General features: G+C 49.1%; 7 protein-coding genes and 2 non-coding genes across 9 annotated transcripts; 3 read left to right on the forward strand and 6 right to left on the reverse strand.

Annotated features, from left to right (window-relative positions):
• Window positions 1-1,900: 1,900 nt before the first annotated feature.
• M431DRAFT_83240 (hypothetical protein) lies at window positions 1,901-4,569 on the reverse strand (the record flags this gene model as incomplete). The annotated part of the gene is made up of 5 exons (XM_024923291.1): window positions 1,901-3,245; window positions 3,302-3,492; window positions 3,545-3,878; window positions 3,947-4,146; window positions 4,207-4,569. 5 exons carry the CDS (start codon window positions 4,567-4,569, stop codon window positions 1,901-1,903), a joined length of 2,433 nt encoding a protein of 810 aa, XP_024775316.1.
• Window positions 4,570-6,336: 1,767 nt separating this feature from the next.
• M431DRAFT_83571 (glycosyltransferase family 20 protein) lies at window positions 6,337-8,001 on the forward strand (the record flags this gene model as incomplete). The annotated part of the gene is made up of 2 exons (XM_024923323.1): window positions 6,337-6,649; window positions 6,722-8,001. 2 exons carry the CDS (start codon window positions 6,337-6,339, stop codon window positions 7,999-8,001), a joined length of 1,593 nt encoding a protein of 530 aa, XP_024775317.1.
• Window positions 8,002-8,553: 552 nt separating this feature from the next.
• Window positions 8,554-11,142, reverse strand: M431DRAFT_494083 (hypothetical protein; the record flags this gene model as incomplete). Its single annotated transcript, XM_024917200.1, has 2 exons — window positions 8,554-10,943; window positions 11,124-11,142. The coding sequence occupies 2 exons, from the start codon at window positions 11,140-11,142 to the stop codon at window positions 8,554-8,556; spliced, it is 2,409 nt and encodes an 802-aa protein (XP_024775318.1).
• A 1,060-nt stretch (window positions 11,143-12,202) lies between these two features.
• On the forward strand, window positions 12,203-12,300 carry M431DRAFT_t76. Its single transcript has one exon. It is a non-coding gene; the product is annotated as a tRNA-Leu (tRNA).
• A 349-nt stretch (window positions 12,301-12,649) lies between these two features.
• Window positions 12,650-14,242, reverse strand: M431DRAFT_84031 (hypothetical protein; the record flags this gene model as incomplete). The annotated part of the gene is made up of 2 exons (XM_024923385.1): window positions 12,650-13,715; window positions 13,788-14,242. 2 exons carry the CDS (start codon window positions 14,240-14,242, stop codon window positions 12,650-12,652), a joined length of 1,521 nt encoding a protein of 506 aa, XP_024775319.1.
• Window positions 14,243-15,875: 1,633 nt separating this feature from the next.
• Window positions 15,876-15,973, reverse strand: M431DRAFT_t87. Its single transcript has one exon. It is a non-coding gene; the product is annotated as a tRNA-Leu (tRNA).
• Window positions 15,974-16,133: 160 nt separating this feature from the next.
• Window positions 16,134-18,452, reverse strand: M431DRAFT_519252 (hypothetical protein). Its single transcript, XM_024920385.1, has 4 exons — window positions 17,702-18,452; window positions 17,375-17,633; window positions 16,513-17,301; window positions 16,134-16,426 (listed from the first exon to the last, which is right to left on the reverse strand). The coding sequence occupies exons 1-4, from the start codon at window positions 18,344-18,346 to the stop codon at window positions 16,194-16,196; spliced, it is 1,926 nt and encodes a 641-aa protein (XP_024775320.1). The 5' UTR covers window positions 18,347-18,452; the 3' UTR covers window positions 16,134-16,193.
• A 2,183-nt stretch (window positions 18,453-20,635) lies between these two features.
• M431DRAFT_52175 (hypothetical protein) lies at window positions 20,636-21,283 on the forward strand (the record flags this gene model as incomplete). Its single annotated transcript, XM_024920479.1, has 1 exon — window positions 20,636-21,283. A coding segment is annotated over one exon (648 nt), but the record flags the coding sequence as incomplete, so codon positions are not given.
• A 202-nt stretch (window positions 21,284-21,485) lies between these two features.
• M431DRAFT_405700 (hypothetical protein) lies at window positions 21,486-23,844 on the reverse strand. The gene is made up of 2 exons (XM_024914903.1): window positions 22,973-23,844; window positions 21,486-22,885 (listed from the first exon to the last, which is right to left on the reverse strand). Exons 1-2 carry the CDS (start codon window positions 23,612-23,614, stop codon window positions 21,626-21,628), a joined length of 1,902 nt encoding a protein of 633 aa, XP_024775322.1. The 5' UTR covers window positions 23,615-23,844; the 3' UTR covers window positions 21,486-21,625.
• Between the last annotated feature and the right edge of the window lie 122 nt (window positions 23,845-23,966).

Consider the following 23,966-nt stretch of genomic DNA (forward strand, 5'->3'; position numbering starts at 1 on the left):
CCACAAACTGAAGAGGCGAATTACTCCACACGGTGTTAAAGTGCAGAAGCCTCTGGTAGTGGGGGAGGGGTTTGTCCTGGTCTTGTGCTTCACTGAAAGCTGACGTGATTGTATCATGAGTGGACTGGGGAATAATGGCCTTTGGTAATTTGGTGGATCTAAGCGAGATAAGGAGAAGAACGAGTCTTGTGCCCCATAGTGGATCAGGATCAGGCGTAGAGCCGGACATCATATATACCAGCTGACTCCCAATTGACCAGCAGTTATCCACAGACGTTCTGGTATGAAGAGTATATCTGACTCTTTGAGGCATGATATATCGACTGAAACAGGTTCCGAAAAGGCGTGTGTTGCCGACCAAGAATGGAAGTCTTTTGAGTAATTCGCCATGTGCGATAGGAGGACCGACATCCTCTCAAGAATGACAAATGCGCCGCCTTCGATGTCACGCTTCTCCTGAACACATGGATGGACTAATTCGATAAATCGCCATGGGCTGGTGTGAAGTTTGCTTTGATAAACTCGCACTCATAGTCAAAACGCCAGAAAGTTGACTGGGTTGACATCAATAGTCGCCTTAGCCGCAGATTGCTCGAATCGAAAACTGCGGACATCAGGGATCCGGAGGCTCTCTTGCCATTGAAGTCTTACATTTTTGCGTCTGCATTCTCATCATCCCAAATGTGATGGTGTCGTTTTGGGCCAAGTTGACTGAAACATTTCATGCATTCATGTTGACATTCTGGAGAGCAATCGACTTGGTGTTCGATTTCTCGAACGATATTCCCTCTGGAAACCGTATTCACTTCCGGAGGCAGGAAATTCCTACTGAATGTTAGCAGGCTGCGACTTTTACAGACGAATCAAGGAAAAACTCACAGACATTCACGCGTCACGGTATCCGTGCATCACCTACCGTGCCATCCCGGTCTAAAGAACCAAAGTCCTTCCCCATCGTGGCGCTGCTCAAACAATTGAGATCGCAGCATTCAACATGTCCTCTCCAGTCATATGAAAGGGAGATGCGTGGTAAATGAACAAATTAGCAGAAAGGAAACGAAAGACGTGCAGTCGAGATGCCTTCCCCTCACGATTCCCCTCACGAGTCACATGACCTCTCCTGATGAAAATGCAAGAAGGTTACATCAGCCATGCATTTGGAAAAATTCTCCGTCAATTGAGCCGTATCGAATGATTCGAAACAAGGATACAAGACTTCCTTGGCCATCGGAAATTGCTGGGCAGCGAGTGCTGCAGTGCAGTGCGATGAAAGGGTTGTGTTGGCAGCATTGAGTTTAAGCCGTGGCTAGAGGTTGCCGCAGCCACCAACCAGGACTGCATGCCTGCTGAGGCTAATGGTTTTACAGCATAGGCAAGGAGTCGCGTGCGGCAAGTAATATGGAAGAGACGGAGAGGGAGGGTTGCTGTCAGACGATCAATCAGGCCACGAGCCTTGATCGGGCAAAGTTGTGATGCAGATGTTCTGCGTAATGTGTGATTCCCTGCCGCATCTGCCAGGTTACTGATAGATGAATAATCCTGGTGCCTGGAAATCCTCCTATTTACCTGATATTCGCCTACTAACACGTAGAAAAGTAGCTTATAGAATTTGCATGAGGAGAGTTCATGCTTAACAGCCATATATGTTGTCAAAGCTCTATCGCCGTAATTTGTATGCGTGCTTTGCAACAGCTCCATGCTATGTTCACAGGCACTCGTCTGAAGCCATATTTTACTCTGCAATTACTCAAGGAATCATTATATCTTAAAAAGGAAGCTCTGCGATAGTTTACCCCCTATTCAGTTACCTATATACAACGCCGTTCTCTGCCTGTATTCCCAATTGATGGCCAATGCTACTAATCTATACATGTAACTAAATCTGACTTGAACGTCTGTTTCACTTCTTGAATGTAGCACTTTTCTCGCCCCTAATTGGCGGCATCCGTCTTGCCGGTTTAATCTCATCATCGCCTGTCTTCGCATATGGGTCAAACACCTTCTTCTTGTCTTCTTGAGCTGACCCCTTGGCTTCATCCCTCTTGGCATGAAGAACTGATGCTGCTTTGCTGTAGTCGAAAGGAACAGCTTGGTACGAGCCCGCTGGCTGTTGCTGATTCTTCCGCTGGTCTTTACGGGCAAGCTTTTCACCTTGTCGCTTAGTACGAAGCTCCAAGCGTTGCCGTTCCTCGGCCATCTTGGCTTCGTCTCTCTTCCTCTTCTTCTCTAGTTTCTTCGCCCTCTTAGCTGCCCCGGGGGGTACGTCTTCATCCTCTATCTCAATGACGGCGTTGTCATCCATAACATCGTCCTGGATCTCCTCGCCTTCACTAGATGACGTCTCATCATTTTCAATGGCGTCGGATTTTCTCTTCCTTCCTCTGCGCAGAGTGAACTCTTCGCCCTTCTCGTCTTCGGCGGAGGGAACGGTGGCTGCTGGTTTTGTTGGCTCTTCTGTTGCCGCTGGGGTTTCTTGAACAGGCTGGGCTCCAACAACGAAGTCTGTAGCGTCTTCAACAAACCGTTGCCAAGGGAAAGGGAAGTAGTCTTCTTGTACAGCAGCTGCTCCTTTTGTTTCATCCCATCTTGAGCTAACAGCAACATTTCCAAATAACTGCGAGCGTTGCAGCTTTGTGGCCGTGGCAGCTCCTTCCAATTTTGTGGTTTGACTTTGGGCCTTTGTTACTCTGGGAATTCCGCCCCTTTGCTGTGATGACGGATCTCGGGCAATAAAAAATTGCAGAAGAGTTGGTCCTCCCTTTGCCTTTTCCTCTTGTATCTGACTCCAAATCTCATTCACCTTGGATCGGGCTAGGGGAGCAGTAAGCGGTAGTAGGCTGTGAAGGGCCTTGGCATCCGGAGGGTTGGCCCGTGCAATCTCGGTCAGACTGTTGGTGCCAAGTACAAAGTTGGGATTCTCGTCTTCTGTGCGCGCAGTCACATCTCTCCATTTCCAAAGAGTCCTGAAAACAGCGAACTGATCGCTCTTGTAGCCAAGATGCGAATTCTTTAAGACAAAGTTAAACCAGCCCCTAGACCCCTCGCCAGTTTCTGCATTAAATTCAAGGTTCTCATGGCGTGAAAGTGAAAGTTCTCGCGATTTTTTCAGAACAATGCTGATAAGATCTTTCTCGGGGTTGCTTCGATCCGACAACTGGACCAGATCGTTTCGAATTCTGTCATAAATGTAGAGAAGGTAGTGGGTATCTGAGCGAGCGTAATACATCATCTCTTCAGGGAGCGGCCTAAAAGGCATTAATAAATATCATAATAACACAGGGGTTAAGTTCTTGTAACTTACCGCATCCTCCAATCAGCCAACTGATATCGCTTGTCGGCCTCGAAATTGACAAACTTGGAGAGGAGAAATGCCAAGCTCTTGCTGGAATAATGTAAAGCATCACTTGCGAAGAATGTGTCGAAGAGGCCATTAACATAGAGCCCAAGATCTCGCTGAAGCCAAACCATGTCCATATATGCACCGTGAAAGACCTAATAGAGATGATTAGTGACAACTAAAATGAATAGTGGAGGGAATTCTTACTTTGACGATGGTAGGATCAGCGAAGACCTCGTTGAGAACTTGGAGCTTATGCCGCCAAGGTTTCAACGTATCAACAATCCAGTCCTTTTCTCTAGTGCTAATCTGCAACAAGGAGACGAGCCCAACGTATGTCCTAAAATCGTGATGCTCTAAATCGACCGCAATTTCTTTCGCTTCTTTCAACTCCTGGAGCATCTCGACAACACCCTCGTACGTATCTACCCACGTGGCTGCGGTTGACTCGATTGGTTGAGGTGGTATCGGGTCCAGGATCTGGAATACTCGATCGGGGTACTGCATACTCGATATCTCTGGTTCATATGGGTGTTTAAACCTAGAGTGAAAGAGAGAGTCGTTAGTGAGGAGAGCGATATGCGCTGAACGATATTGATGCAAACATACTGAGGCGCTCCATTGTCCCCGGTAAAGGTGACAAGGCTGTCATCTAGAGATACCTCTGCGTGCGGTTTCTCCGTCAACAGGGGCTTCCATGGCCCGTCCGGAAAGTTATTCGGTTTGATTTCAAAGTCCAGCTGTGGCTTCTTCACGTTGGCGTTGCGGATGACTTTATTGGTCGACTTGGTTTGCTTTGGCTTTGAGTTCTTGTTTGGCGATGAAGTGTTAGAGCTATATTCCACATGATTTAATTGGAGTGGACTCACGGAATCTGAATCTCCATTCTCTCTCTGTTTGACCAGTCCCGTATACTCATCGATAGCCCGATCTGCCTTTTCCAGAACAGAGTCCACCACATCCACCACCTTGCGCCAATTCATGTCCACATCTTCAGGGTCTTCCAACTTTGGCGGCTTCAGGCCACAGGCTCGAGCCGCCGAGTTCAGAAGCCGCGTCGAGAGATCGAGAATGCGCGATGTCTTATCGTCGAGCTCTTCGGCAACATCTGGATTGACAGTGCGCTGGAAGCTCAGGTCATGCGATGCGATGCGATTGGCCGACTTGATGGTCGAGATGAGAGACTTTTGGATCTCCTCCTGGAGAGAATTGAAATCTTGCGACGATTCCATGGCGATGCGCGGCTCCCCCAAGGCGCGAGGGTGATGAAGCTCGTCGTCGCCGCGATTGGCATCAAAAGAGCAAAAAAAGGTCCTTGCCACAGGGAAGACGCTTATCGATAACAAAAGTTGAACGGGTCGTGTCCGCCCATGCGTCTAAAGTTTTGCAAGCGTATAGAAGAGTGGACACCTCTGGGTATGAGTACTTGTTACTCCGTACTCCGTACGTCTTTGCTACTAATTATGTGGCGAACATCAATAACAAACCCAAGTTTCAAGGTACCCAGTACCTACAGATAGCTAAAGCAGTATAGAGTCTCAGCTGCTTCCTCTTACCTTGCAAGCTTGCATCGCAATACCTATCCCCTTGAGCCTCTAGCCTTCATTTCGCAATAGCCTGAGTATAGCTGACAGCACATACGGCAGCATTCTGTCTGCCTACCTAACCTCAGCCAAGAAAGCTGGAGCAGTAAATGTCGCACGCAATTATCCGGCAGAGAGCATCATGTGGCTGGTTTGTACCACATAGCAGCATCCAAGTAAGCCATCTAAAGAGGCAAAGGAATCAGAACAATCCCATGCAAACACGGATTTGAAATTCAAGCGAAGCCTTTATCTCGCCCTCTCTCATATCGGCACTACTTGGATGCCACCCAAGATCAATCTTCTTCGGCCCGGTTGAATAACCCCGTCAAAGTATTTGCGCAAGCCAATGTCATGCATGGCCATGCTGCTACCAGTCATTGGCCAGCCATTGGCCAACGCCCTCAGGAACTGAATTTGGCGCACCCCATCTTACACGTTACCTGGGCTACGGTAGAATTTTCCGGGCTGTTCTGCCAGCCCCGTAGGTTGACGTCAATAGATGCTGTAGTATTATCAATTACTTCAATCTTGTATAGCGTCAGCATCAGAGTTAAGTCGACGTTGCATAATACCTAGGTGGCTATCGTATGTCTTAATATTACCTTATTTTTCCCGCCTCGATCGTGGATCGCTGATCGCTGAGCCCCAACATGGCAAAACGGACTGTTTGCTCCGAACTCTCACATGCGCAAAAGATGGCCATGTTCCAGCTGACGAGCACAAGCTTCTCTCCGGTCCTTGCAGGACTTTGTCATAGTACCAGCATTGATCCCTAAGTAGACAAAAGAAAAGAATATCCCTCATCACGGTTGCAAACAACACCAATCTCGCTGTGCTTGGTATGTGTGACTGCGTCAGGTAGCTGTAATGCAACCTGCTTTTAGGCCTCTAGCTGTGCTAATACGGGCAATGGCCGCTAACATGGGACCCAAAGCTGCCCCTCCCCCTCCCCCTCCCTGCTAAAGGCAAAGCCTGTGCCGCGCTGCCCCTCCTCGAAGCTTTATATAAGAATGGATTGATGCGACATAAGCTTTAACACAGCCATACGCGCAACTAGATTCCCCTCCGTCTTCTGCTCCCAAGCGTAGGATCGTGGCAAATTCACTCGTCTGCCCTGCTAAGCGCCGGATGGTTGCGAGTGCCTTCACGCGATAGCGACTATTCTCCCAAAAGGCCGCCTGGCCGTGCGCCTCCCGAAGCTTTTTTACCTGAGCGCAGTCTCAAGCTACGACTCGAATCAACGTCATCCCGAACCATCGATCAGTTGCCACGCCTGCCCTAGCCAATCGCTTAGTCGCAACCACTGTTGTCGTACCGAATAGTTTCACTTCGAATCCTTTCGCCCAGCTGATCAAGCAGCTGGATCTCGACCGACGAGCTACGATTAAGAACTTCGGCAGATAAATCAACACAATGCCTGCTGCTGTTGGATCAGGCGGAGAGGGTGTTAACCCGGGCCGTCTCCTTCTCCTCTCAAACCGTCTTCCCATCACCATCAAGCGCTCCGACGATGGAAGCTACAGCTTTTCCATGTCCTCCGGTGGACTAGTCACTGGTCTCAGCGGCCTCAGCAAAACGACCAGTTTCCAGTGGTATGGATGGCCGGGTCTCGAAGTCCCCGAGAACGAAGTCGAAGGCATGAAGAAGCGCCTCAAGGACGAATATGGCGCTCACCCCGTCTTCATCGACGACGAATTAGCAGACAGACATTACAATGGCTTTGCCAGTAGGTTCCGCTCAATTCCCTATCCTAAGCGTTCATAGCGATGCTGACATATATATCTTCTTCTCTGCTTAGATTCGATCCTGTGGCCACTCTTCCACTACCACCCCGGCGAAATTACTTTTGACGAGTCCGCATGGGCTGCGTACCAGGAAGTCAACCGCCTCTTCGCGAGGACCGTTATCAAGGACGTACAAGACGGCGATCTTATCTGGGTCCACGACTACCACTTGATGCTGCTGCCTCAAATGCTGCGAGAGGAGATCGGCGACACCAAGAAGGATGTCAAGATTGGCTTCTTCCTGCACACTCCTTTCCCCAGCAGCGAGATCTATCGCATTCTGCCCGTGCGAGAGGCCCTTCTCACCGGCCTCCTTGACTGTGATCTCATTGGCTTCCACACATACGACTATGCTCGCCATTTCCTCAGCAGTTGCTCCCGAATTCTTGATACCCCTACTACCCCCAACGGTGTTGATTGGAACGGCCGCTTTGTTACCGTTGGTGCTTTCCCTATCGGCATCGACCCAGAGAAGTTTGTCGAAGGCCTCCAGAGACCCAAGGTCCAAGAGCGTATTGCCACCCTCAGCCGCAAGTTTGAGGGTGTAAAACTGATTGTTGGTGTCGATCGTCTCGATTACATCAAGGGTGTGCCCCAGAAGCTGCACGCTCTCGAAGTTTTCTTGACAGAGCACCCCGAGTGGATCGGCAAAATCGTTCTTGTCCAGGTCGCCGTTCCATCCCGACAAGATGTGGAGGAGTACCAGAACCTCCGGGCCGTTGTCAACGAACTTGTCGGCCGTATCAATGGCAAGTTTGGCACCATCGAATTCATGCCCATCCACTTCCTCCATCAGTCTGTCTCCTTTGAAGAGCTCACAGCTCTATATGCCGTCTCAGATGTGTGCTTGGTCTCATCTACGCGTGACGGCATGAACCTTGTGTCATACGAATATATCGCTACTCAGCGCGAAAACCACGGCGTCATGATTCTCAGTGAGTTTACGGGTGCCGCTCAATCTCTTAACGGAAGCCTCATCGTCAACCCCTGGAACACTGAAGAACTCGCCAATGCTATTCACGATGCCGTTACGATGAGCCCCGAGCAGCGGGAGGCCAATTACCGTAAGCTCGAACGCTACGTGTTCAAGTACACGAGTGCCTGGTGGGGAGCCAGCTTCGTGGCGGAGATGACTCGCCTCAGTTCGGAAAATGCGCAGACAAAGACGCTACGAAATGTTGCGGGCGCCGTCGTCGGGCTTGGTCAACAGGTGAAGCAGGTGGCCCAGGATGCCAAGGACCTGGTAACAGGCACCGAGCAGCCCCCTTCCGAGCAGCCAGAATCGTCTGAATAGGTTGATAGCTGATGTTGCTATATTTCTTCTACGGGGGGTGCCTTCTTCTTCTAATTATTGTGTTATGGTAGCCCGAGGGATGTTTGGTTCTTTTTTCTTTGTTTACGCTGGGTTAGCGAAAAAAAATGTGTATGTATGAGTTATTCTTGAACAATGATTTAATTTCCTCTTCTTCCATTGTTTTTCCGATATCTTGTGAAGAAACATGTTTGTATTGAGGCTATCTAGTATCCCTGGCATCATCACATGTGCATCCGCAGCCAATATTGACAAAATTCGAGGTAAACGTCCTTGGCATTACTCGTCGGTCAAAAATGCACTACGCAGACACACAGGTATCTAAGCGGGAATATAATAAACGTGAAAAGCATCATGAGCCCAGGAAACTCCCTTCTCCCACCCTAACCGCGTTATGTAAAGCAACTTATGGTATCCCATCATCATCATCATATCATCTGATCTTGTCCCTTTCCTTTTCTACCTCCTATTCCTTCCATATTCCACCTCATATACTTTGAATATGATCAAAGACTTGGTATATACGCCAGCGCTCTAATAAGCTGACTCCACAATGTCATCCCTTCCGAGCTTATACTGGCCGCTCTTAGCATTGCCAATTCGTCCCGAAGATCTCCGTCCACTACCAAGCAGTCGGACGTCACCGATGATGCTTTCTCGGGTAGGCATCTTGAGACTTTGTTTGGCAACCATGTTGACTTCATTGGGCAGAGCAACAATGACATTCTTGTCGGAGCCAAATTTGAAGTCGTCAGCCATAACCTTCTCTTCGTATCGCTTAATCTTGTATGGCGTCTTCTGGCCACGAATAACCCGCTTGAGGTTCCACTCGATGATATACGGTCCAGAGGCGGTAATGATACTCGTCTCCTCTGCACCCTCACCAGTGTTGAATTTGGCAGGTGTGAAAGACACGGGCTGGCCAGTTTCGTGGTAAAACTGAGCAACGTGCTCCGGTGAAAGAGCCAGACGACGAGGACGGGGCTTCGAGTCGGCAGCGAATGGCTTTTCGAAGCCAAGCTTTCCCTCATTCTTTCCACCATGCTGTTGGGCGTCGACGAGGAGGATGTAGTTCTTGGTAGTTCCCAAGATCCATCTGCCGTCAGCCGAAACGTCCATACCAGTAATAGGATCACCAAGGGCAGGAAGCTGCGTCTTGGCTCGGATTCCGAGACGGTCAAACAGGCGAATATCACCCTTGTTGCTTGCCACAGCGATGTAACCCTTCCCGGTAGTAGCAATAGAAGAGAAATCGTTCTTCGATACATACTGCTTCAGTTCTGATTCGACAATCTTGTTGTCCGCTTGGCGAGGGTCGACTCGGAAAAGGGCATTGTGAGAGATACCCAGGAACGTCTGTTCTCCGGTCATCTGCGCAAACTTGTTCTCCGGAGCAAATGTTGTGACAGGTATGTCATCATGGACATTCCACTCATCGACGACCTTGCCATACTCAATGTCCATGCGATAGAGCTTGTTCGGGTCCACGTCGTTTTGCATGATCATATCTCTATCCTCCTTGTGAAGCATGACCTTCTTGGGGTTCATCAATTTACCTCCAGGAGTGGTCACCTTGGAAATATTGGTGGAGAACTTGAGGTGATTATCCGGAGTGTGGGTAAAGACTCCAATCTTGGAGCCGCGAACAACAAAGGAGCGGTCGTGTTTGTAGCCCACGGCAAGCTGGGAGTTGACTTCTCCATCAGACGACTCTTGTCGCTCATCCTCATCCTCATCTTCTTCATATTCCTCAGGTTCTTCCTCGACCTCCTCCTCCTCCTCTTCTTCCTCTGTCGGGGCATCCTCCATGGCGAGGTCGTTGAATGCATCCAAGACATATTCACGCTCCTTCTCCTGAATCTTCTTCCATTTGGTTTCATTAAGCTTCTCCCAAATGGCCTGCATCACTCCTTCCTGGAACTTCTCTAGGGTTGGCTGATCCTTAAATCGGAGCAGCCAAGATCTTCCAGTTCCATCTTCCGACCAGTGGTTGAAAATGAAGGATAGATGCTCAAAGTCGAATACAGGGTTGATTTCGGGAGTAACAAAGGTTCCGAGAATAGACTTTCCTGCAGCATCAAGCTGCAACCAATACTCCCATTTCCCCACTTCAGACACCGCAGCAATAACGGAATCTTCAACCTGGGAAAAGTGCCCTGCTTGTGGGTCGTAGAGATGCAATTCGCCAGATACAGCAGCATAAATCTCAAGAGGCTTCGGCGCAGCATTTGGTCCCGATGCCTTCTGAGGAGCCTCAATTTCAACTTCTTGGGGCTCCTCTAAGGGCTCCTCTGCCGCGGGTTCCCGCTTGACAGTCCTCTTGGCGAACATGTCGTCGATAGAGTCGATGGACCTGGTGAGAGTCGGGCTATGAATGGGGCTGGCGGGAGGGATGGGTTGCTCCTCGGGGAACTCAAATTGTTCAAGATCCTCGTCCGAGGCTGTCGTGTGCGGCTTGCGGTACTTTCGCTCGTATTGACACTCCTGTGCCGTCTGAAGAAAACGCTTCACTTCTGTAGGTGTGACAACGCTGTCGCACACAAATTCGTAGAGATCGCCGTTGTCTCCGCTCAAATCTTTCCAGGCGAGAACAGTTTCGTCGCCGCCCTCTCTGATCTCGATGCGAAAGTGTAGAGCCTCGTCGAGCAGAAAGGTCTTTTCGTCGCGTTCGCCTACCAGAGCGTCGATCTCTGCGTCTTCACCTTCCTCGTCGGCGAGCAGTTCAGCTTCTCCTTCCTCAAACACACGCTGCACAACGAGCTGGTACTGGAAGTCTTGGTTGGTTCGACGGATACGGATGGCAGAGTCCTTGAAGATGAGCTCTGAGTAGCCCTTGGGTGAGAGGGGCCGGACGAGGTAGAGCTGGCCTTGAGGGAGCTCAATTAGGGATTCTTGTGTAGTTGAGCCGAAGATCAGCTTGCCAACTAGGAGGATATGACTGTTAGTGGGAGCGACGTTATGTGTGCAGGAAAACAAGAGATGGAGGCAAGCCAGGAAGAAAGGGCGTGAAACAAAGAAAGAGGGAAATCGCGGGGCTTATATAGATAGGGCAGCGCATCGGCGGAGTCGCGCAGGCTGCATGCTGCATTCAAGTCTTCACATACCGTTTCTAAGGACGAACATACTGGCAGGTAGATATGCCTTTGCTCTCCTGTAGTCGTCGTTGCTGCTTTCTGCGGCTGCGATGTCTCAATGACGGAGGGGGAAAAGAAAGAAGGCGAAGAAAGTGTTGACGGTAGTTGGAAAATGGGTGGGGTTAGAGAGACAAGAAAAAAACAAAGCCTCGTAGCAACGGTCGTCAGGACGGAAAAGGGCCTAGTATAAGTGAGGAGGCCAGTAAATCCTGCAGGTATTAATAGCGGCACACCGACGGGGCGCAACGCTTGAAGGAAGAGGAGAGAGAGAAAGAGAGAAAGATTGAGTGGTTTTTGGTGGTTTCAAGAACTAAACAGGGCAAAAATACTTTAAACTAGGGGTCCAAGTCTTGCATTCGAGACTCAGTGCGTCATCGCAAACAAGCTTCCGCTAGGCAGAGACTCGCAATGATGGAATTCCGACTTGCGCTGGTGCTGCATCCGCCATATGGCAGATGGGATGGAGGGGTAGGCGGGCGATTGGATTCGCTGGCTGCGCTTTAGACCACTCCCAAGGTCGCCACATTTCGCCACGTCCTGCCTGCTTGCCTGCTGCAGCCTTGATTTGCTCCCCAATCGTGAATTTAGTCAACGAGGCTGAGGGTACTTCGACAGCGAGAATAAGCGTGAACATATTCACGGACACGTACCGGGTACTTGAACAATCTTGACCCAAAGCTCATTATCTGCTAACATGTTGGCTGTCTTGGTATCACTGCACTTGACGTAGCATAATGTCTTCATACTATCGTTAGCCTCTCGCACTAACATCCATTCTATGGCTACCCGCGATAAAGTTAAGGCAATTTCACTTTGACCATATTTGTTGCCTATCTGTTTGGAAAATTATATTAAGCGTACAATATTATATGCATTCATTCACAGAATTTGCCTGTATCCTGGCACATCATGACTTTGTATCACCCTTCACCGCTGAGTCCTAGGGTAGGCATCCATGACAACAGTTTGTTCTGTATGATCAGATCAGAAGCTCGGTGCTGCACCTTGATAGTGTGCATTACGCGCCCCGAGTTTCAACCGATGTGATTGGCGAGATGGCCGAGTTGGTTATGGCGTCAGGTTAAGGCTACCTTAACAGCAATTCCTGGTGGAGCAATCCGCGTGGGTTCGAGTCCCACTCTCGTCATATCTTTTTTCTTTTTGTCTCTTTTACTTCTTTTTGCTTTCGTGATTTGTTTGTGGATTCAAGTACTAATTCCTATTGACTCAAATTTGGTATAATGACTCGGATTTGGTCTCAAAAGCACTCAAAATTCCATGAAAAGGGGGGCGGGGAGGATCCCCAGCCCACACATATGCCCTCAGGTATCTAGCTCAATCTATATGAAAAGAAAATGCAAAAAAAAAAAAAAAAAAGCAAGATAAGATTAACTTGCCAGATGATGCCTAAATCATGCTCATACATGCTCACGCCGTAAAGTCAACTCTGCGGTGAGAAATCCTTGATACGCCCCATACACCACTGATGGACCCTTTCAGATCGAAAAGTTCCTCGCTATACCCACCAACTCGGCCGGGAAGACTTGCGATGTTTCAGGCGGGCTCAATCCGTTCCTGTACATCCAAAGCCTGCTAAGTTCTTTGACTTTGACGTCCTTTTTATGTCTCTTGCGTGAAGAAAACTGGTCGTAAACCTCGATGGGGGTCGTTATCTCGCCCGTTCCGAACCCTCCTGTGCCTCCATAACTAATCTCAAAGGCTTCTCGTGCGTTCTCCATGGCGGTACCCTCGACACCAAACTTGATGACCTCTTCCATAAACTCGTTTTCTTCGTCGGCTCCTGTAAACTCACCGGTTTCCGGGTCGCGCTTCAGAGGGAACATGCCGTCCAGGTAATGCTGGACGAGAAGATGTCCGCCGTGACCATTAGACCGGTTGAAGAGACGGCCAAGGAATCGAGGCAACTGTAAGCAGGCCATTTTGTTCGTGGCAAAATGGAGAATGCCCCATATGGCGACAAAGTCGGTGTTGTGAGTATAATGCTCGATATGGCCAATAGCTCTATCCTTGGCAGCAGATGCGGTGTGGTAAGAAGCCAAAGAAGACGACCTTCGTAGCATGGAAGCAGTGATCATAGGATCCTTCTTGACCTCGAGCGGAGTGGTGACTGGAGTCTCGTAGGCGGCCTCGGAGACGAGCGTCTGCATCGCTTCAAGGGGTCTTGACCGGGTTAAATCTTGCGAAATGACATGGCGGTGCGGATTATTGAAATGGTTGGCGGCACTACCAAAGGTATATACTTCGAGCTTTGCCAGTAGATCTTGGGGCATCTCCTGAAGGAGCCAATCCAGAACCATGCCGCCTTCTATAGCTCCCTGGGAATGCATGATGAAGACGACCTTTGACTTTTTCGGGTCATAGAGAATATCCTTGAGATGCCTATAGCAGACACGAATATCGGTAGTTGCGTATGAGAAGTTGCGCTGTATAAGACACTCGATAACGTCGAAAATAACACCAGAAGTCCGATTGTGGATGCCGAGAATTGGGCGTCCAAATGTGAGAGCTAGACGATTAAGATTCATTTTCATCCAGTGTTGGCTGCATTATTTATTTATATCAGAAAGCGAACCAATGACACAAAAATTATCAGTATCCTGATGATACACTTACCCGACGGAGACGCCGTTCAGAAATACCCATTGCTCGCTTTCATGCTCTGGTCGTGACTTTGCGTACTTTTCGTCAGAGTGAAAGATGATCTCCGTGCCATTCAGCAGCATGCAAACGAATCTGTTTAGAAAATGAAATGCCACAATACCAGCAATTCCCATCCATGCAGGGAAAATGATGGCTAATGGCAAGGTGACAAGATATATGAGCTGAAAGATGAACAAGAAGATGTGGACCGCAAGACAGAACATGTTCATCCATGATGGATACAGCTCATCAAGCTCGTCCGAGCCAAAGGTGCGGATAGGAAACAAAACCCAGGGCAAAGCCCAGCAGTAGGCAAAGAAGTAATAGACGTCTTTGGCAAGGAGCCGCCAGGGGAAGTCGGTGTAGGCGTAGTTGATGACAGACTCGCCGCCGATTTGTGAGCGGTAGAACTCGGTGACTGAGCTCATGATGAAGGACTTTGATGAGGCACCATTTGGGCGCTTTGGAGGCTTCATGGCCAAGGTGGGAGAAGGGGAAACTGGCGGCATAATATAGCACGTGGAACGAGCCAATAATACAGCCGCTACCTAGACTAGAGTACGGGCATCAAGGTTTCAAAGGAACAAAGAACGAAAGCCTACCAACAAAGCAGGGCTGAAACAAGCTGCAGATGCTGCAGCTCTAGACGATGGTGGTGAGCTAAACGACATGCTGGTAAACATATAGTTTTTCTGCTCGACTCATCCCTGACACCTCGCGAAGGCTAAGCAGTAGCTGCAGCTGCAGGCACCCGGGGAAAAAATTCCACGAGAATACGACAGCCATCACATGTTCGGCTACGTTGCTACGACAGAGCAGTGGACACGTCTCAGCGGGCGAGAGAGCAAGTCAGACCGCATTTCTGACGCATCGTCTGGCTAAAGTCTTTGGTGACGCCGGTAGGAGAAAAAACCACAGCCAGCAGGGCGTTAGCAAGGCTGAGCGGGATCAGCTGCATTGCCTGTGGTGTGGAGGAGCGTCAGCAGACCTGCAGATGCGAAACTTAGCATCTCGGCATTGATGCCAACTCTTGGCTTTTGGCAGGGGGGAGTCAAAGGCAGACAGGGGAAGCCGACGCCACCAAACTAAAATAACGAGAGAGGATGGAATTTGAGGTATCAAAAGATGAATGATTGGGGGATGTTTTGTTGTCGAAATAAGGAACAAACGGTATACGGCTAGGTAGCTGAAAGGACGGTAACTTGAGACTACGGTAGTACTAAAAGGCACATGGGTTAGATGTGGTGTATCTCGCAGTGTGTCTCAGTCAAGCGATGCACTATTAGCAACTGACAGTCGCAAGCGTGACTTGGCTAGAAAAGGAACTGAGTCTCGTGCTTCTGTTTCAAGCTCGGCGCATGAGCAGCAATAACTGCCTGACTATTGGAAAGACGAATTCAAGACAAAACCGGCAGTTGGTGATTTGAGTGTCTTGTGTGGTTCGGGCAGACGATCAGGATGACCTCCATGTCGGGATCGTGGGGGCTGCTCCCCTGAAAACTTAGCGGGGAGATGGCCTGTGCAATCAACAGGTCCCGTACATCCTTGTTCCTCAGTACAGTAGAGCACCGGAACATCCATCTTATCAACTTGGACAGTTGATGTAAAATAGACACGATGGAAGTCAAGTCACCACCACAACAAATCGACATCAAGTACATCTCAGCCGACAGTGAACTAAACAGAAGCAGCACTACTCATCCCACAATACAATGTATGCAGAATGGATCGTCACCAGCCTCAGCCCCAACTGGCAAAAAAGACCCCCCTCTTCTTATTACAGCCGCCGCCACGGATCCTTCATCAGCAGCCTCGACTATTTCTATGGATGATGGCGTGTCTGATTCTCTGCAGCCGCAAATCCTCTTGAAATCGGCCAGTCATCGTTAGATACTACAAGAAAGCACCTGGATCAACGAATTACATGATGAATCGCGGCTCCATGACGAAGCCATTCGATTTGTCCACACTGACGCTCCAAAAGAACAAGAAAAAAAAGCAGATGAAGATTTATTCTCCGTATCGCCTCATTTTGAGAACCAAAGTGCAAAAAGAGAAATCTGACGAGAGTGGGACTCGAACCCACGCGGATTGCTCCACCAGGAATTGCTGTTAAGGTAGCCTTAACCTGACGCCATAACCAACTCGGCCATCTCGCCGTATGATTTCCCATGGAAACTATTTCATACTATGAGGTAAGCAAACGCTGCTGTACTGAAAGCCTCAACTTCACTCAAAGTCAACAGTGCAAAGGGCAAGGCCCGCCATTATTATAAATCACCGCCAAAGAATGGTCATGGAGTTTGAATAAACATTTGGTATCATCGTAGAAAAAAAGAGTATTTAGCCAGCAAAGAGTAGAGGTAGAAATGGTGAAAGTTACATGACTTCAGACCTGGCGCTCAGATGATGCTCAGCCTGTAACTTACTACCCTTCTTTGAGTTGCATGCCCGCTCCATCTCTTGCATAATTCGCTTTGGCTCATTCTGTATTGTTATTGGGCGTGCTAGACGTAATTTGGCCAAAAGATTCCAAAAGCCTGCATAAAAAAGGTAAAAGAGATTGATGCTGCCAAGATAAACCATTGGGATAACAGAAAGGGGAACGTTGCCTTGAGTTACGCATCATGTAAGTAAGATACTACAGAGTCGAAGATATACGGGGTTGGCATTGTAGAGAAAGAGACGAAATTCTTACCAAAAAGACCTTCACGGCGCGAAATTGTCTCCCACAATTCGCCAGTCATGACTTCGCAAGCTCCCTCCCATTTCCATGGGCCCCTCATACGGAATTTCGTATTGAAGCTCGCTCCTGCGGCCCATATGTACGGCAGTCTCCAGCCGTTCTTGGTTCTGAACGCCATTTTGAGCACTTCTGAGAATGTTGGCGCTCCATCAATATCCTTGGCTAGCTGATATGCGTAACTGTCATGCTCAACGCCGTAACTGACACGAGCATCAGGGGTGTGGATAATGCGGTAATGCCACTCATCCTCCGGGTCTAGTGGTCTAGGGATTTGATTAATCAGGTTCATTGTAAAGAGCATTGCCTGCATCTCAGCGAGAGGTGGGATAGCACCAAAGCCTGGACGGACAAAGCCAATGAAGCCGACAGTTGGGTCATCTGAGTTCCAAATTTGCCTCACATCGGCGTCAAATGCTACAGGATAAGGCTTCCGTCCAGCGTTCTCTGGAGTGTTGAGGTAAGGAAATGCTGGAAGATAGCCGGTGGCGAATATGACAACGTCTGGCTTCACAGTAGTTTCATTGATACGCTCAGATTCCGGGCGACCGTTGAGAGGAAAGTGAGCCACGCCATCCTCAGAGATATGCGAAGGGTTTGGTGCAACCTCTATTATTCGTGAAACCGAAGGGATATCAGTGTTAAAGAAGAAACGACGGATGCGACTGGCAAGGGGCCACTTGGTTGGTCGCCAAGGTGCGGAAACATGGTTGCTGATACGCTGCCAAGCCTTGTTGAAGAAAACTATATCGAATGTTTCATTGAGTTAGTAGCATGTAATATTGCTTCTGTCGCCTGAAGAGAGCGTTGCTCATACCTCGTGATGCGTGAAAACGCTCACTATAAATTTGACCAACAAATTGGTCAATTCCGTATATGGAGTCGCCGCAGAGCCAGCCTCCGGCGGATATTCCCACAAAATGATAAAAGTTCCAAACGATCATGCTGTCTCTCACAATAGGGTGGACATACATAGAGTCGAATAATGTGACTTGAGATACGTCGAGAGGAAGCTGCGGGTAATCGTACGGCTCGGAGCCAAACAGCCAAGGCAGGAATTTCTGTCCAGGAACTCTCTACACGTTGTGTAAGTAACTCTGTGGAAGCGGTGCCATTGCATGAACATGAGATGACTGAGACATGCCTTGGGTGCGCCGAGCCAACCATCGCGATGGCATAGGATGACCCTATCCGTGTCTCCTGTCACTGCCAAGTAACAAATGTCTGCGCCAGTTTCGCCGCTGCCAATAACCATGACAGTCTTACCTTTGCCAAATTGCTTTCGAGACTTGAAATCTGCCGAATGCATGACGACAGGGACATGTTCAATGCCTGGCAGATTTGGTACATTGGGCATGGCATGCACGCCGGAACATATCGCAATAGCGTCACACTCCCACTCGATTTCTTCTCCCGATGCTGTCCGGTAAGTGACGACATGTTCACTAGAGTCTCCTCGTCGAATTGACTTGACCCACGTGTTCAAGTTGATGTACGGCCACAGCTCAAAATGCGTAGCATATTCATCGAAATACTCGAGATAGCGATCGGAGCTGAAGAAATCCGGATCATCACGACGGGGGCGGAAGTCAGAAAAAGCTGTAAGATATTTCGACGAGACGAGCTCTGCATCTTCGTAAGAATGATGTGAGAAGATGCCTCCAAGCCTATTATGTGATTCAAAAAGCCTGAGCTCAAGATGTGGTATGGAAAAGCGTCGATGTGCCTCGGTTAGTACTTTGAGTTGTACGATACCCGAGGGACCGCCACCGATAATTGCAACACGCATTATGTATATTCACCAAGTAGTCAAGCAAATAGAAGAGAGCCTAGTGATAGGGAAAATGACTTGATTGGAAAGGCTGGTCAGGGGATTTTAAACAAGCATAAACGCCAAGGGGTTTGGAGAAATGGTATTTTAAGAGAGATCATGCTGTAACGAGGAACACGGGGATGGCCTTTGCCAAGACAGACAGAGGCAGACAAAGGCCAGCAATAGGTTCGGACCCCTCCCTTAACTTCTAAAGGCTTCGCTGACATACTGGTACCCCGGACCGGCATACAGCATGGCTCAAATATTCCCTCGGGGGCTGGCCCTGAAAGCGGTCGCGACCCCGGCTTTGGGATGACATCTCCTAGCTTATCGTGTCACCCATGCCATACATATGCTTCAATATAGAGGATGCTCCTTTACACTATAGGCAGGCTATAGTCTGCCAACCATGAGGCGATATTCACAAGGGGGAAAGCCATCCCACAGGGTGCCGTCTCTGTCATCGGTGAACCAAATGAGCTCTTATCGAGAGGTTGCCGGATCCCGAGTTATCAGGTTGCGCGTTACACACAAGGACAAGAAAGAATATAGTAAGTGGGCTAGCCGGAGTTATCTAGAGCTTTTTGTGGTGTCATCCTACCTGCGCTGCATCGGCTGTGCTACAAAGGAGGGGAGGCTCAAAACCCACCATCTGTTCTATTAAATCCGGAGGGAAGCAGAGATGACAGTACCCCATATTGGTGTGCTGAATCTGACCCATGGAGTTTACAACCCCTTCCCGGTAATGCGGTTTCAAATGAGGAGCCCACATTGTATACATGTAATTAGAGTTGGCAGATTACAATTTTGGCACAGCTGAGCCAAGGACCCAAACGATCGGGACCACAGAGTGATGGATTTGTAATATAAAAGAAGACGAGAACCAACAACATAGTGCGATCGTGATGCTAGTGGTAGAATCGGTGCTCAAACGGCCGCAGAATGTGACAGATCAAGTAGAGGGAGCTGCTGCAGGGTGGTCATACAAGTAAGAGCACAGGCCGACTCTTGCAGGGACTGGCCCGCGGACGGACCCGCGGACTGAACCACTGTGCTTACTGGGAGGCTGCCAAACTCATCCACGTACCCGTACACACTCGTGGGCCCTGGACTGTCTTTTATTTTTGGATGGATTTAGAAGGCAAGTGGATAAAACATGAAAGGTCAATAGTACTGGGCATCGTAGAAAGAGAGTAGCATGAGCTTAGAATAAAAAAAAGGCGACTAAAAAAAAAAAATTTGCCGAAGGAGCTATAATTTCAAGCTGGTGATAGACAAAACTACCTCCATACCTACAGGAAAATGGTAGTAGCAGGTGCCTAATGCATGTCAGAAATGGATGCTGTTTCTCCTCACGGACGCCTTGGCCTCATGGCAATAGAGGTAGCAAGACCAACAGGGGTCAAATGATGCCTCTACCCGTAGCGGCCGGATCTAGCCAGGATGATACTGAAGCAGGCAGTTTTCGGGATCAATTTCAAATTCGAGCGAGCCAGCGGCTTGATTCAAACCCAACTGCCTCAAGAAAGCATAGGTAGCCTATCGTTTTTGGGTTATCGGTACCGTATTGTGGTTCCCCCATACACCATGTATTACATGTAAGTTAGAACGAAGGATATTGGATAGCTGCTCCCCTTTATTAACTAAGAAACTGCGAGCAATTGTGCCCAACGCTTGAGACGTAAGCCTGATGATTAAATGTAGCTCACCGGAATTTTCCATATAAAGACCAGATGAATGAAATCGCTAACAATAGCCTACCGATAAGTAGCTGAGATGATCGTGTTTGGGTCTTTACGGATCAATGTGACAGATTACTAAGGTGGGTAGTAGCCCAAACGCCCCCACAGCCACCTGGACAATAGCGGGGATAGCGTGACTTCATACTTGGAGCTCTGTCTCGTGAGCACGATTTGCGACGACATCATTCATACCTTTGCATAGTACACTGCATCTAAGTCTTGCATCAATTCTATCCCAATCGCCCCCAAATTCACCACTACTGGATAGCCGGTTCAACCGAGATGACCTCTCACATGCTCTCCTCATAGCTACTTCCTTCTCTCTCATAAACTCCCAATCATGGCCATCAAACCATCCGTCGCCGTCCTCCCATCCCTCGTCTCTCCCCTCTGCAGCTCACATTATCTCACCCACTGCACCCGATCTTCCTCCTCCCCATTATGTAAACGCTTTAAAAGACAATATGCCACCATACAAGACGCCAGCGAGAAAAAATGGTCCGACTGGAAGCCCTCTCCGGAGGATATCACTCACGAATGGCCAAAGTCGCCACGGCCCACGCCATACGAAGTGCTCGGCGTTTCCAAGGGCGCCGTCTACGACAAGCGACGCTTCTATCATCTCGTCAAACTGTATCATCCAGACACGCATGACCACAACCATCATCATGCATCCGTATCATCTTCACCTTTACATATCAAAAATCTTCCCCACGCTACCCGCCTCGAGCGGTATCGCATGATTGTTGCCGCCAACGAACTTCTCAGCAACACTTCTAAGCGTCGCATGTACGATAGCTACGGCTTAGGATGGTCGCACGGCGACCGCGCCGCGTCTCTGCGCGACATTGACAAGAACTGGCGCCACCAAGAAGGTACCGCCGCGAACAACGCCACATGGGAAGATTGGGAACGATGGCGGGATGCCCAGGAAGGGAAATCGAGTGAACCTGTGTACATGTCGCATGGTGCATTCGCATCCATCTTGGTGCTCATGTGTCTTGTTGGGGCTATGGCGCAGACCAATCGTGCCGAGTCAAGCGGCGCGCAGTACGTTGGGTGGGCAGCCGATCACAGCGCTGAGATTGGAGGTCGGCTGCGAAGGAATGGAACGGCGGTGGCCGGGCTCAGCAAGGACGAGAGAGTTGACTACTTCTTGAAAGAACGCGAAAACGTCAATTTCCAGTTTGTGCCGAGCAAATACGAGACAACCGACCGCCCTAGACCATCCTAGATTGTCGAGTTTGATCGAGTCAGAGATCTTGAGTCTTAGCAAAAGGAGAGGTCCATGTTCAGTGACCAAATCCTGTGTACCATTATAGATTATGATATTATGAAATCTTTCCAATCTAACCATCGCTCAACGATATACTAGCTAATCTATTTACTGATGGTCTACTACATACCGAGAATTAAAAGTAAGGTGATGTTACATTCATCATGACGGCGTTAGTCATTATCCAGCAACTCATACAATCGTAAAAAAAGGAAAAAGAAAAGCGAAAACATCATTTCAATCTCGTCCACCTGAGACATATCTGTCTCCAGGCTCGAAGAATATCGTCTCCGGTCGGGAGTAGGCCGTTCCCGAAGTCTTCAAATCAGGCCTGAGCGTAAGCGGCTCGTCAGGCCGAAGCGTGATTTCATCGTCGTATTCTGATATCAGTCTATGATTAATGATGTTGTCTATACGTAATCGCGGTGGTCCAGAATTGAGTCGCTCGCCGTTCTTTGGCGGCCCGGCTATAGACTTGTTAGAAAAGAAGATACAACAATAGGATGGGTGGTTTCGATGAGGTTGTTTCAATGAGGAAGGACTAGACTTACATATGATGAGGTCTATCAGCTTGACAATGACGGGACCCCAACAAGTGATGGCAATGATCTGCCCATATGACCATTTGTTGGCTTCGAAGCTCTTTGCGCTAATGACAGTGACGAGAGAAACCATATATAGAATATTGATGATAAAGTAGGCTATTTCCAAGCCTCTCCAGAAATATATGGTAATTGTCTTCCAGTGGCGCCGGAAACTGTTCTCAGGCCATCGACCAGGTGTCCAGCTACCAAATCTCAAGTGTTTCGTCCGTCTATGTTTTCGCAGTGTCCAGCTTAGCTGATCAACTACAAGCGCAATGAAAGCAATACTGTCCAGACCCAAAAACACAATCTTATAGAGAAGTGGGTGCGGGAAAAATGTCAAGTGCAGTCCAGAGACGCCATGCGTGGCCGCACAATATGTCCGGGGGCTCGGGTTGCCGCCGCATTCAGCAATGCTGTGCTGCTGCTTGAACAGGTCAAAGGTAGATGCAAAGCTAATTTTCTGTGTCGCTGCAATGATTGCCAATAAATATTCGGCGCAAAAGCCCAGAAACGTATGCCAATTGCGAATTCCTTCGTTGTGAAGACACACTTGAACTAGAAACATAGGGAGAACACCGTTGAGACTGACGTGGAAGGCAACGGCGCCGTTGACGATAATTTCGCCCCAGAAGGTGCCTTCCTGAGAGTTGATGACAATGGCAAGGATAGAGGCGATCTGCAACGCAAATACAAACCAGCACTGAGCTTCTTGAAACTCGACGAGAGTGGTGGCCATGGCCACACTGGTTCGTGATAGAGTAGATGTATCTCTCCAGACTAGTGACTGGGCACGGGTGAGACTAAAGGGCTCTCGCTTCTTCTCAGTGTGGCGTGCCCAGATGGTAAATGCCTGGACAGCCAAATACAGCGATCCTGAAAAGCATACTTGAAGCACATAGGAGATCAGCACCTGTCCGAGCAAGGTTAGTTAGTGTCACCTTTGTTCTACAAGTCGTTTTGGGTATTGACGAGGTAATCGGCGGTATGGTAGTCTTACTCCAGGCCCAAAGATGTCAGGATCAATATTAGCAGGAATATCTGGGCAAAAGGTATCCATTGCTTCGAATATTTGATCAGCACTCGATTTGTCTCTAGAGAGTGCCTTGATCGAGGGGTCGCATGATACGCTTAACAAGTCACTTCCACATGCTGCCTGGGCGCAAGTTATAAACGAGTCGAGAGTAGGTTTATAATCGAATTCGGCGAGGCTGCCAGAGCCCATGATGCTGCTGGCATTTTGCTCCGCCTCAGGAGTGATGTAATAGCTCTGAGTATCATGAGTCCAGTGGGAAATGGAAGACAGCGCGATGCAATTATAGAATGTCTCGAGAGAGCCGAAGAAGGTGTCAGTGCGGTTGCAGGCACGGGTGCAGTCCTCGACGCCGTCAATCTCGCAACCGGTGCTGAAGAGCAAAATGCTCTGGTCACCATCAATGCTTGATTTGATGAGATTCTTGAAACTGAAGGCATCATCGTCCGGGTTTCCGATATTGGCAAGGTCGCGAAAGGGGAAAAAATCCAGTGTTCCTCCAATATCAGGCTCGATGACGATTGTGAGTGGCAGAGAAGACGCAACGGGCGCCGCAGTAATCGCGGTGGAAACAACAAAAGATGGAGATAGAGTACTAGTCACTGCCATGGCTCCCCTCAAAGACCGCGCGTCGGTCCCCAGCGACGATTAGGTACAAATGCCAAAAGCATAGACGCCCTACCGATGCCTTGAGCGACAGTTTGGCCTGCTTAATCAGTGGTCTTGCTAGAGTTGCGCCAACAGCCAGGAGCCCGCCCAGATCTGCTTAATGGCCTGCAACAAGAGTCATCTCCCAAGCCAAAGTGGTACAAGGAAGACGAAGTCGGTGAGGCTGGCAGGGCGCCGTCGTTTCGGTGGTTCTTTATATCGCCTCTGACAAATATTCCCTGATGACGGATAAGAAAGTGATTTGCTGTCATCCGTCCAGTAGTGGGTCGATACGCGACCATGTCCGTTTTGG

Source organism: Trichoderma harzianum, assembly GCF_003025095.1.
Source record: "Trichoderma harzianum CBS 226.95 unplaced genomic scaffold M431scaffold_5, whole genome shotgun sequence".
NCBI lineage: Eukaryota > Fungi > Ascomycota > Sordariomycetes > Hypocreales > Hypocreaceae > Trichoderma > Trichoderma harzianum.